A 13,626-nucleotide genomic window follows, 5' to 3' on the forward strand; every position below is an offset into this window, starting at 1 on the left:
GAGAGTGAGAAAATTAGTTGGGGGAGGAGAGAATGGAGGAGAAAGAGCAAGAGCAGAAAGGAGAGCTTGAGTAAGAGACATGGACAGACAGTGAGGCAGAAAGAAAGAGATGGGGAAAATAAAAATAAAAAAGAGGGGGAAAAAAGGGAGAGGGAAAGAGAAAGAAAGAGGCAGCAGGAGACAGGGGGAGAGCAATGGAGAGAAAGGTGAGGGCCGGAGAGGAGAAGAGGCTTTAGGGAATGGATGGATTCTGGGTCTCCATGCCCGTGGGGGAGATTAACCCTTTGTGGAGAAACTAGCCTCTGAACCACTCTGCTCTTCTCCTCCCCTCATCTTCCTCAACGAGGACTTCTCTGAAGCTGTGCGCCAGAGGCGGAAAGATCTTATCCCAGCTATGGAAGCTGCCAAAGAGCGTGTGGACATTGCTTACATCCGCTACGACAAGCTCATTGTCCACTCTCCCTCCCAAAAACCTGGGAAGAGTGAGAGAGCCAAGCTTCCGGGTCAGTAGCTTGAGCCCAACATCACACACATACACCAAATGACACTCATAAATACCTGTTTGACTGACTATTAGCCAAACAATGTTTTTATTTTTATGTTGCATATATTTTTTCCTCCATATTATGTCTATCTCTGATAAGCTACCCAAAAAAGGGCTAATAGCAGCCCATATACATGTAGCCTTAGAAAGGTTCCTGAAATCAATAACGTGCCAAGATCAGATATACTGGCCATCTCTGAGACTCACTAACATAATTCCTTTGATGATACAGCAGTAGCAATACAAGGATATAACATCTGCAGAAAAGACAGGAATGCCTATGGGGGAGGTGTTGCTGTATACACTGAGTGTACAAAGATTTATGAACACTCGCTCTTTCCACGTCATAGGACTTTTAAGCAGTGAGCCAATTGAGACATGGATTGTGTACGTGTGCATTCAAAGAGTGAATGAGCAAGATAAAATCTTTAAGTGCCTTTGAACAGGGTATGGTAGTAAGTGCCAACCACACCAGTTTGAGTGTGTCAAGAACACTGCTGGATTTTTCACGCTCAACAGTTTCCATTGTGAATCAAGAATGGTCCATCAACCAAAGGACACCCAGCCAAGTTGACACAACTGTGGGAACCATTTATTTAACCAGGTAAGAACAATTGCGGTTAAAAAACCTATTTTGCGAGGGTGACCTGGCAAGAAGACAAAACATGGTCCAGCATCCTTGTGGAGGATGCCCCCGTCCAGCATCCTTATGGGTGTCCATGCCCCGACAAATTGAGGCGGTTCTGAGGGCAAAAGGGGTTGCAACTCAATATTAGGAATATGTTACTTAATGTTTTGTACACTCAGTGTAATATTCAGAGCCATATTCCTGTAAAGCTTAGAGAGGATCTCATGTCAAATGTTGTTTAATTGTTTTGGTTGCAAGTTTGCCTGCCTCATCTAAAGCCTCTTCTTTTGGGGTGCTGCTATAGGCCACCAAGTGTTAACAGTCAGTATTTGAATAATGTGTGCGCGCAATGCTTGATAATGTGTGCTGTTAACAGAGAGGTCTATTTTCCGGGGGACCTGAACATTGACTGGTTAACAACTAGCAGTCCTCTCAAGAGGAAGCTTCTAATTGTGACTAATGCCTATAATATGACCCACAATACCAATTGTGTTGGGTCTGTGGCGTCCATTGTCACAGGTATTGATCATATCTTCACTAATGCTGCCGAACTTTGCTTCGAGGAATATATATATTACTGTAGCGGCCATAAATTGTGGCAATAACAAGGAAAGCCAAAATGCCAAATTGTGGGCCTAAAGTAATTTATAATAGATCACACAAAAATGTTTGTTGAAGATGTAAAAAATGTCTGATGTGTATGAGGAAGTGAATCCAGATGCAGCATTGGAAATATTTGTCCAATTATTACAGACAAGTATGCACGTGTTCGAAAATTTGCTGTGACCCCTGGATTGATGGCGAATTGAAAAATGGTACGGTACATAAAAATGATGCGAAAGAGTTGGCAAACAAGTCAGGCTGCTCAGCTGATTGGTTGACATACTCAAAATTGACAAATGTTTGACTAAACTTAACGAAAAGAAGAAGAAATGACATAAAACACAAAGGGAAAAGACTACAAATATGATATACCTTAAATGATATCATGGGCAGAAAACCCAAATCATCTCCATCGTTCATTGAAATTTGGTGGGTGATTTATAAAGAGCCTTACGATATTGCCAATCATTTCGATGACTATTTCACGAGCATAGTGGAAACACTCAGAAGTGAAATGACAACATTGAACAGTGAAGCATCATATTTTTTGTATAAAACATCTAATAATGAAAGAGAAGCAAACAGCAAAATTATTTTGACATTTCTTTATAAAACAAACAATCTCATGGCACAATAGAGACAGTGAAATGACACGCACACACAGACATACTCTATCACACTAACACACACATTCTTTAGTTGTATTATTTGTAGATTGTTTCATTTTAAATTGATCAGTGTATCATTGTTTTGCTACTTGCTGTGTTGTTTTTTTGTGGACCCTAGGAATCTGCTTTTCGGCAAAAGCTAATGGGGATCCGAATAAACCAAAACGCTCCTCTCCTCTCCCACCCTGACCAAGGGGCTGAAGAAGCAGCCTACTCACAGACCACCTGAAGAGGGCGGTGTGGTTTGTGTTTTCCAAATTAAATGAACACTGTTAGTGTGGGTCTTAAAGTTTACAATTGTGTAATGACTTTCTCTCTTAATTAAAATGGTACATTTCATTACATGTTTATTTGAGAAAATCCTGTCCTGGGAAAGTTTTTGAGAGTGTGAGAATATGTTAACTGAGCATTTTTGACTAGAGTGGCACAATCCCCACAACAACACATCACGTGCCAGTGTCAGCCGGCCACTGTTTTACAGCAGTCAGAGCTGTGGATCGGCAGTATTTAAAGTATTTAAGTAAAAAAAAACTTGAATGTATTACTTAAGTAGTTTTTTTGTGGCATCTTTACTTTACTATTTATATTTTTGACAACATTTACTCCACTACAAACGTAAAGAAAATAATGTACTTTTTACTCCATACATTTTCCCTGACACTCAAAAGTACTCGTTACATTTTGAATGCTGAACAGGAGAGGAAGATTCTCCAAATCCCCCACTTATCAAGAGAACATCCCTGCTCATCCCTACTGCCTCTGATTTGGCGGGCTCAATCACAAATGCTTCATTTGTAAATGATGTCTGTGTGTTGGAGTGTGCCCCTGACTCTCCGTAATTTAAAAAACAACTAAATAGTGGCGTCTGGTTTGCCATATATAAGGAATTTGAAAGTATTTATATTTTTATTCCTGATACTTAAGTATATATTTTTAAATTACATTTACTTTTGATACTTAAGTATATTTCAAATCAAATACTTGAAAACTTTTACTCAAGTAGCATTTTACTGGGTGAATTTCACTTTTACTTGAGTCATTTTCTGTTTAGGCATCTTTACTTTTACTCAAGTATGACAATTGGGTAATTTTTTCAACACTATGTATCCGGCAGCAGAGGCGAGGTGTGTTTCAGACAGGTTCGCCCAGATAACAGTTCAGAAGTCAGAGGTCAAGGCAACAGGAAGTGACAAACTGGCAATTGAAGAGGTGACAGCCCCTAAGCTGCCATAAGAAGGCCTAAACCCCCAGCTTTATAACACACAAATGGTTCTGGGCTGCACCAGCTAATGAAACACATCCCCCCCTTACTGTGTGGGTGTGTGCATGTGTGTATGTTTGGTTTTACTATCATTGTGGGGACCATAAGTCCTCACAAGGATAGTAAAACCATGAAAATTGGACTAGTTGGCTTAATTTTGCTGGTCCCCACAAGGAAAAAGGCTATTTTAGGCTCAGAGGTTAGGTTTAGGGTTTGCGTAACAATTAGGTATAGGGGTTAGGTTTATGGTTAGAAGTTACGGTTTGGGTTAATAATATATGCCATTTAGCAGACGCTTTTATCCAAAGCGACTTACAGTCATGTGTGCATACATTCTACGTATGGGTGGTCCCGGGATCGAACCCACTACCCTGGCGTTACAAGCGCCATGCTCTACCAACTGAGCTACGTTAAGGTTAGGTTTAGGAGTTAGGGTTGAAGAAAAATAGGATTTTGAATGGGAATCAATTGTTTGGTCCTCACAAGGATAGTCAAACAAAAGTGTTTGTTTGTTTGTGTGTGTTTGTGTTTGTGTTTGTGTGTGTGTGTGTGTGTGTGTGTGTGTGTGTGTGTGTGTGTGTGTGTGTCTTACCTAAAGAATGGGCAGCGGTGGTTTTAGAGCTGAAGAATCGTCCTAGTCCCAGATCTCCCAGCTTCACCACTCCTGTGGCTGTTATGAACACATTAGCTGGCTTTATATCTGTAGAGAGGACAGGGTAGATAGTTCAAGTTGAAGTTAAAAGTGTGCGCATGTGTGCGTGCATGTGCGTGTGTGTAGTACCTCTGTGCATGACCCGTCGGGAGTGCATGTGTTCCAGCGCACTGCACAGCTGGACAAAGTACTTCCACACTGTCCTCTCTGGAATTAACCTTCGCTGCTTCTTGAAGTGCTGCATAGATACACACAGCACAACAATGTCAGACAACATACACAAGCTTAACATACACAACTTACTAGCTAAGCCCCTCGGGTCCCTCTGTATGTATTTGACTCCATCGTTAATATGATGCAGACCTCTCTCTTTTTGCCTCTCTCGCTACCCTCTCCCTGACCTCCCTCTTTCCCTTCGCTCTGCCTCTCTCTGTCCCTTTTTCCTTCTACCCCCCCCGCCCTCCCCCCTCTCGCTCACTCTTTCTTTCTCATACAGAGCCCTTTCTCATTTTCATTATGCTGCGATGGAAAGCACATGAGTTCTCAGAACCAGAGAAAAGGCATTTTGGGGTTATGTTCAAAACACTCACATCTGGTATATAGCTCCTACATATATATGTAAACCAGTCACACACAAACTACACAACACACAATTCCCACAACCCAAACCCCTCACCCTCCCAGCAGCTCCTAGCGGTCGATGATGACTTCATTCTGTTTCAGAGGTCACAGAAACAGTCACCGTGCGACAGGATTACCGGATATCAATGGCACGAGTGATGGGGCAAAGTTTATGCAAACGATCAGCGAGGGCAGCGTAATCGGGTGAGGAATGGACTGGCGAGCTAGCTTTGTTGCTGTGCTGGATGGGATACTGATTGGCAAAAAACTAGCAAAATGGAGCGCAGAGAGAGAGTGACGGAACGGAAAAGATAGCGAGAAACAGAGAGAGGAAATGGGAACAATAGTTGAGAAAGAGAGAGTGAACAGGAATGATAGCAAGAAAGTGTGTGTGCACGTGCATCTGTCAGTGTGTGTGTGTGTGTGTGTGTGTGTGCACTTGCGTCTGTCAGTGTGTGTGTGTGTGTGTGTGTGTGTGTGTGTGTGTGTGTGTGTGTGCACTTGCGTCTGTCCCAGCGTGCGTCCCATGTGTTTGCGCTTGCGTAGGTGCACGTGTGTGAAATAGAGAGACCTTGGCCCACATCCAAACAAAGGCAGCATGGTGGGCCATTCTTCCCCTTGCCCCACATTAGCATATCAGAGAAGTGTTTGATGTCAATGGGGAAGCAGAAGAAAGCCTTCCATGCCTTCCACTGCAAAAACTGCACATGCAATATTCTGTAAGTGCATGCAAATCAAGTACCATTTGATTTTATTAGAATCCTGAGATGGGCAGGGCAAGTGCCAGGAAGAGGAAGGGAGAGAAGGGGGGGCACCACAGTGTAAGAATGGTGTATTTACTTCATATTGCGGCAGGGCAGTGAAGGGGGAGCGAGGAGGTTTGTAGTCATGATACCAACCTCTGGACTGGCACAGTTTAATTAGGAAAACAAATGATTTGAAGAGAGGGCAGGAGCGAAGGAAGACCGGTGTGTGTGGGTCCGTGTGTGTCAGTACGTGTCTGTGCCCGGGTGTGTGTAGTCTGCCATGTGGTATCTCTCACAGGCAGTGCTAATCGTGCTGTCCTAATTTGCAGTGTGAGACAGCATTGGATGGTTGGACATTGAGAGCTGCAGTAGATGAGTGCTAAGGGCTTGTTGAGATGCTCAGATACACCCTGGCTAGGCATCATTTATACATGGAGAGGCTGCTCTGCCCTGTGTTTTACATACATAACATACCACTAATTTGACACTGGCATGAGTGAAGAATGTGAATACTACGGTTCTGGTGGAGAGTTGTCCTGTATGAGAGATTACAGCAGGCAAACACATTTGACATAAGAGTTAAGCAAAAGTGGATCACTATGGCGGCCTACTGTTTATGATCACCGGAGTGGACCGTCACTATAGTGGATCGCACGTAGATCAGCACCAGAGATCATCACTTCAGCGGGTCAACAGGGTAGTAGATCACAAGGGTGGATTGCAGTGCGGAAGGTTGACCTGTGTGGGAGCATCAAATATCTTACCTTGATCATCCGGGAGAGGTCACCAGCATCGGCCAGCTCCAACACAATGTTCAGCTCATTCTCCTCAATAAATGATGCATGGTACTTGATCACGTTTGGGTGGTTCAGTTGCTGTACGAGAGAGAGAGAGAGAGAAACAGAGAGAGAGATGGTGAGAGAGGGAAAGAGAGAGAGGGGGGAAAAAATAGAGAAATAGCGAGAGAGAGCGCGGGAGAATAGATGAGGGAACAATGACTGTTTAACTGGCTCCCAGGGTTTGTAAAAGCTTTGTGAAATCAACACATATTTTGTCCCAAGTCTCCAACCAATGACCCCTTCTTACACAGATATAATATACCACACAATGTGACAACGAGTATGTTAAAGTGTTGAAACCCTTTCAAATAACCATTATCGGGTGCTCCTGTGATGTGTGATGTTGTCGGTCATTTGGCTGGCCACGCCGGTGTAGAAACCGCGTAGTTGAATGCGAAGGCTATGGCTTTGTCCTGTGTGTGTGTGACAGAGCAGTGTGACATGTCAACAACAACCATTGTCTGATTACAGCAGGCTGCTGTTCCACACAGCTCTCAACACGCCGCTGGCAGAGAAATAAATAGATCTAGAAAACACTCTCATTTTCTCAACAGATTATTTCCTGTTGATCGGTCAATAAGTGACTAACCACCATCAGGTGCAGTCAGACAGAGAGAGGGGAGGGAGAGAGTGAGCGAGAGAGAGCTACAGTAGACGTGTTGTGTGTCAGGGGTTGTGATGTGAGCAGCGAAAGCGGGGCCCAGGCATGCGGTATGACACTGCTCCGACGTGATTAAAGAAATGTTCACTCTGTGGACTGATCCACAGGAGAAGCAACGTATACATACTGTACACACACACATACAAACAAACACTGCAGCAGACGTATTTTTGGATCAGGGTTGCAGCTCTGTGATGCATCATTTCAGAGCAAGAGAAACATCCGTGTGCCCCCCATCCCATCTCTCTCCTTCCCCTACTCACACTGACCCGTGAAGACCCTGGCCATGCTAAGAGATATGACTGTAGATGCTGGCTCCCCAGCTCCAGGCCTGGACAGCTACAGGGTGTGTGTGCAGGCAGGGCCAGGCTTCTGTCCAGTTAGTTCAGGTTAAATGAGGTTAATGTGAGCAGGCTTCAGGACTGCCCGTGAAACAGACTGGAGTAATTGAATCTGAGCCGGACACTGGGACTTGGCTGGGGGTGTACTGCATCTCATCTCACAGAACTCACGTAAGGTTAAGATGGACATAAACTACAACACAAAGGCTGAGAGATGGACAGAGAAATGTGAGAGTGAGCGAGTAACATTGTGCTTCGGCTTAATGTGTCAATACGTCATGCCAATGAAGCAAATTTAAATGGAGTCTAAGAGTATAGACAGTCATTCATCAATGTATATACAGTATATGCTTTTTAGCAGACGCCTTTATACAAAGCGACTTACAGTCATGCGTGCATATATTTTACGTATGGGTGGCCCCGGGAATCAAACCCATAACCCTGGCGGTACAGGCTCTACCAACTGAGCCATACAGGACAACAGGATCATCTAGCCTACACTTTACAAAGCATATGAACAGATAGAGAGACAGACAGAGGACCGTGAGCATGCATGCCAGCATGTGTGTGTGTGTGTGTGTCAGGCCCATGGCAGTGTGCATCTCATTACTCTGATTTGGCTGTGTGTCGTGTTGTCCTGTCTACTGGGGTAGAAGGATGGATAGATGGAAGGAAGGCTGGATTCCCCCTGTTCACAATCTGGCCTTGTTAGCCCTGCCCAGTACACACACACACACACACACACACACACACACACACACACACACACACACACACACTGTTGGAATTAACCACCACAACCATTTGCACACACAGAAGAGACAGAGCAGAGAAAGCACACACACACTCAAGGAGGAGGGATAAAGAGAGGCGTGAGGGAGAGAGAGGGGGAGGGACGGAGTGACATATCTTGTGCATCAGCCTCCTGAGCCCTAGAATGGAGGAGAAGGGGAAATGGAGGGAGGGAAATAGAGGGGACATGTGGCTAAGCCTGGCATAACACCAGTCTCCTCTGTGGTTGGCGAATGCAGACCTCATCAAATCAAAATCAAATCAAATTTTATTGGTCACATACACGTTTAGCAGATGTTATTGCGGGTGTTGTAAAATGCTTGGTGTGTATGGAGGTGTGCTAGGTGTGCATGGAGGTGTGCTAGGTGTGTATGGAAGAGAGAGTAACGTGTTATGAACAGAGTTAGCAACAACCTGGAGAACACACACACCTCTGATCACCGAGACAGAGGGAGTTATTCAACCTGTCATTAATTTGTTCGTTAGCTTTTGAGACCAGAGACAAGCAAAGCATGTTTAAGGTAGTTTGATCAATGAAAACACTTCATTTAAAGAAGAAAGACAAAAGAAAGACAAAAAGATGAGGGGCGTGGGGTGGGGCGTGGGAGGGGGGGGGACAAAACATCAAAAGACACACAAGGGAGTCTGCTAAATTTCCATGGCGATCCACTATTGCCCCCCTTCTAAACAATACTGAGAGAGAAAAAAAAATATGTTTTGGGCATTAAAAAAATAAAAAGAGTCAATGTAAGCCTGGAGTCACACACACACACACACACACACACACACACACACACACACAAGAGGGAGGCACACACACAGCACAGAGAAAGACACACAAACACACTCGCATGCAGGCGTCTGGTACAGATCAATTGTTTTCTCGCTCGCTCTGGTTCTTTACCTTTAGGAGATCTATTTCTTTGATGCAATCTTGCCGAGCTTTGGCATCCATCAAGTCGAATATCTATCAAGAGATCAAAAGGAGAGATTGTTGCAGCATGTTCAAGGAAAGGAGAAAGAGAGAGAAGGAAAAAACACTAATAGAATGACAACAAAACATCATGGCTGCTGATGCTATATGTAATGACACACACACACACACACACACACACACACACACACACACACACACACACACACACACACACACACACACACACACACACACACACACACACACACACACACACACACACACACACACACACACCTCTCAGCAGCAGTCAGTGATGCTCTCAGCCACAATACTAACGCATCACCCCATTTCTTCATTCATAAACAGTTCAACTATCCTATGAGAGTACAATTACCATAATGCTAATTAGACCTATAGCTACAGTACACTACCTTTCACAACTGTGGCTGTTGAACAAGTTGAGGAGACTGAAGGACTTGGCGTTTCCTTAGATTGTAAACGGTCCCGGTCAAAACATATAGATGTAATGGTCTGTCTGTAATAAAGAAATGCTCTGCTTTTTGACACCACACTCCACAAAGCGGGGCGGCAGGTAGCCTAGTGGTTAGAGTGTTGGACTAGCAACCGAAAGGTTGCAAGATCGAATCCCCGAGCTGAATAAGGTAAAAAATCATGTTCTGCCCCTGAACAAGGCAGTTAACCCACTGTTCCTAGGCTGTCATTGAAAATAAGAGTTTGTTGTTAACGGACTTGCCTAGTTAAATAAAAAATAACAATTTTAAAAAGCAAGTCCTTGTCTTGATTCTTTTCCAGTCATATGGTCAAATGCTGCAAATTAAGACCTAGTTAAGCTGCAGCTGGCCCAGAATAGAGCGGCACGGTTTGCTCTTCCTTGTAATCAGAGGGCTATTATTAATACTATGTGTGCAGTCTCTTTTGGCGAAGAGTTGAGGAAAGACTGACTGCGTCACTTCTTGTTTTTATAAGAAACATTCATGTGTTGGAAATTCCAAATTGCTTGCATCATCAACTTACCCCATCAGACATGCCACCAGGGGTCTTTTCAAAGTCCAGAACAAATTCAAGAAAACCGTGTTATACAGAACCATGAGGGCATGGAACTCCCTTCCACCTCATATAGAGCTATTGAACAGCAAACCTGGTTTCAAAAACAAATAAAGCAACACCTCACTGCACAACGCCTTTCCCCCATGTGACCTACTTGTTGTGTGTATGTACTGACATGTATGTGTAACTGATTGAGGCACACACACACACATTTTTAAATGTATGTAAATTGTAAAGTATTTTGTCTGTAATGTATTTTTCGTTATGTGTCGGAGCCCAGTAAGACTAGCTCTCGACATTGGCGTCGGCTAATGGGGATCCTAATAAATCTCATCAAAACCTACTTCGAGTGACATAGGCTAACCTGGGATTGACTTAGAAATTGTTAACCTCTATCTCTCTCCTCTAGGCCTGCATCCAGTCTTCCTCCTCTCTTCCTGGTGTGTGTGGTGTGTGGAGTGCGTCAGTATGTCAGACGAAGTGACATGTGAAGTAGAGAGGGAGAGGAAAGGAGTGGAGGAAGGAGAACGTTGGCCTGCTGAGCTAGAGACACCTGCCTCAGCACATGCTGTAAACCACCCCTGCTACTGTCCTCTCACTTGTAAACTAGTATGTCTAATTATTACCATAAACTATTAATTAATCAATTCATTAATGAATCTCTAAGGACTTTTATATTTACATACATACATACATACATACATACATACATACATACATACATACATACATACATACATACATACATACATACATACATACATACATACATACATACATACATACATACATACATACATACATACATACATACATACATACATACATACATACATACATACATACATACATACATACATACATACATACATACATACATACATACATACATACATACATACATACATACATACATACATACATACATACATACATACATACATACATACATACATACATACATACATACATACATACATACATACATACATACATACATACATACATACATATTTTTATTTATTATAAAAAAACTATTGGGGCACAAGCCCGTTATTGGACAAAAATGGTATTCCAAGAAGACCTGACTTACGAGCTATCGTAACAATAACACAAGACAAAAATGTAAATCATAGTAAACAGTTGATTTATCAGAAGGTATGAATCATTTGAGAATCAAATAGAGCCCACTTTGTAACAGAATAATTAGACAACACAATTTATTCATACAAGCTACATTCAATTACACTAATAACAATATTTACAAAACAATGGCCATGATCAAGGAAAGGTAGGAAATAGAATGAAAGACAACAAGTGAAGACTTCGAGAATATATGAATATTGAAGGAAAGTTACACTCTAGCCTGTAATGAAAGTCTATTGTGGCCTCTTGGTAGCTCAGCCCGCATGGTGAGAACAAAAGGGGAAGGCTGTGTGTCCTTGTGCTTGTTCTTGTTCTCTGGATTGTGCTCCTTGTGGTGCTCCTTCTTGAGTTGTGTTCCTGTTTGCGCTGTCTGATGGCTCTCTTCTCGATGTCGCAGAGGTAATGATCTGGAGTTGCTTCTCTTTTCCTTGAAGAAGGTTAGCTTATGTGTACGGTTCAGGCTTCACTAGATCTTTAAGTCTTTTTTATTTGATTTAACTAGGCAAGTCAGTTATGAACAGATTCTTATTTACAATGGCGGCCTACACCGGCCAAACACGGACGACGCTGGGCCAATTGTGCACCGCCCTATTGGACTACCAATCGCGGCCGGTTGTGATACAGCCTGGATGTCTTAAGTCCTCACTGAGACTGCTTGTACTTGGGCTCTTCAGTCACAATTAGAAATGTACTAAATTGCAGGTATTCTGTCCTGAAAAGTTACTTTCCCTGTCTTATCAGTTACCATTTCTTGCTAAGGCCCCTAAATGGAGGTTCTTCTTCCCTCCTTTGAGAAGCTGTTGAGCCCAAAACAGAACTCATCAAGAGGGGCCACAATGGCTTGTGGGTCTGCATATCCACATGCATACACCCCCTACAATTTCCTGCAATTCTACATATCTCCAATCGAAAATCAAATCAAGAGTCGGCTTTCTATTCCGCAACAAAGCCTCCTTCACTCACGCTGCCAAGCTTACCCTAGTAAAACTGACTATCCTACCGATCCTCGACTTCGGCGATGTCATCTACAAAATCGCTTCCAACACTCTACTCAGCAAACTGGATGCAGTTTATCACAGTGCCATCCGTTTTGTCACTAAAGCACCTTATACTACCCACCACTGCGACTTGTATGCTCTAGTCGGCTGGCCCTCGCTACATATTCGTCGCCAGACCCACTGGCTCCAGGTCATCTACAAGGCCATGCTAGGTAAAGCTCCGCCTTATCTCAGTTCACTGGTCACGATGGCTACACCCATCCGTAGCACGCGCTCCAGCAGGTGTATCTCACTGATCATCCCTAAAGCCAACACCTCATTCGGCCGCCTTTCGTTCCAGTACTCTGCTGCCTGTGACTGGAACGAATTGCAAAAATCGCTGAAGTTGGAGACTTATCTCCCTCACCAACTTCAAACATCAGCTATCTGAGCAGCTAACCGATCGCTGCAGCTGTACATAACCTATTGGTAAATAGCCCACCCATTTTCACCTACCTCATCCCCACAGTTTTTATTTATTTACTTTTCTGCTCTTTTGCACACCAATATCTCTACCTGTACATGCCCATCTGATCATTTATCACTCCAGTGTTAATCTGCAATATTGTAATTATTTGCCTACCTCCTCATGCCTTTTGCACACATTGTATATAGACTCCCCTGTTTTTCTACTGTGTTATTGACTTGTTAATTGTTTACTCCATGTGTAACTCTGTGTTGTCTGTTCACACTGCTATGCTTTATCTTGGCCAGGTCGCAGTTGCAAATGAGAACTTGTTCTCAACTAGCCTACCTGGTTAAATAAAGGTGAAATAAAAAAAATAAAAAATATTTTGACATGGGGTGGAGACAAAATGTTTGCAGTTTTTAATATGATAATTGATTACCAATGGGCCAACGGTCGGTAATTCGACCATGCTTACTACAAGTTTAGATAGCTGGCAAATCAAACCAAAAATATTATGCTGGAATTGGCTAATTGAGGGACTGCTGATGAACAACTACATTTCAGAATTGCACTTTGTGCATCTATTACAGTAAATTGACACGCCGACTGAATCCCCCCACCAAACAAATGAAAACACAATAATTTGAAAAAATATATATTGGTCCGCGGGTCTACAGTTGCCCATCCCTGT

General features: G+C 43.1%; 1 protein-coding gene across 50 annotated transcripts in view; it reads right to left on the reverse strand.

The window, feature by feature from the left end:
* The window catches only part of LOC118358892 (serine/threonine-protein kinase Nek7-like), a 133,153-nt gene that overhangs the window by 29,555 nt on the left and 89,972 nt on the right, over window positions 1-13,626 (reverse strand). For all 50 annotated transcript variants that reach the window (XM_052480160.1, XM_052480155.1, XM_052480167.1 and 47 more), the window contains exons 4-7: window positions 9,261-9,323; window positions 6,488-6,598; window positions 4,486-4,594; window positions 4,297-4,404 (exon numbers count right to left, since the gene is read on the reverse strand). In XM_052480160.1, the coding sequence (XP_052336120.1) occupies window positions 4,297-4,404; window positions 4,486-4,594; window positions 6,488-6,598; window positions 9,261-9,323 (391 nt within the window). The remainder of the gene's footprint in view (window positions 1-4,296; window positions 4,405-4,485; window positions 4,595-6,487; window positions 6,599-9,260; window positions 9,324-13,626) is intronic.

This window comes from Oncorhynchus keta, chromosome 26, assembly GCF_023373465.1.
Source record: "Oncorhynchus keta strain PuntledgeMale-10-30-2019 chromosome 26, Oket_V2, whole genome shotgun sequence".
NCBI lineage: Eukaryota > Metazoa > Chordata > Actinopteri > Salmoniformes > Salmonidae > Oncorhynchus > Oncorhynchus keta.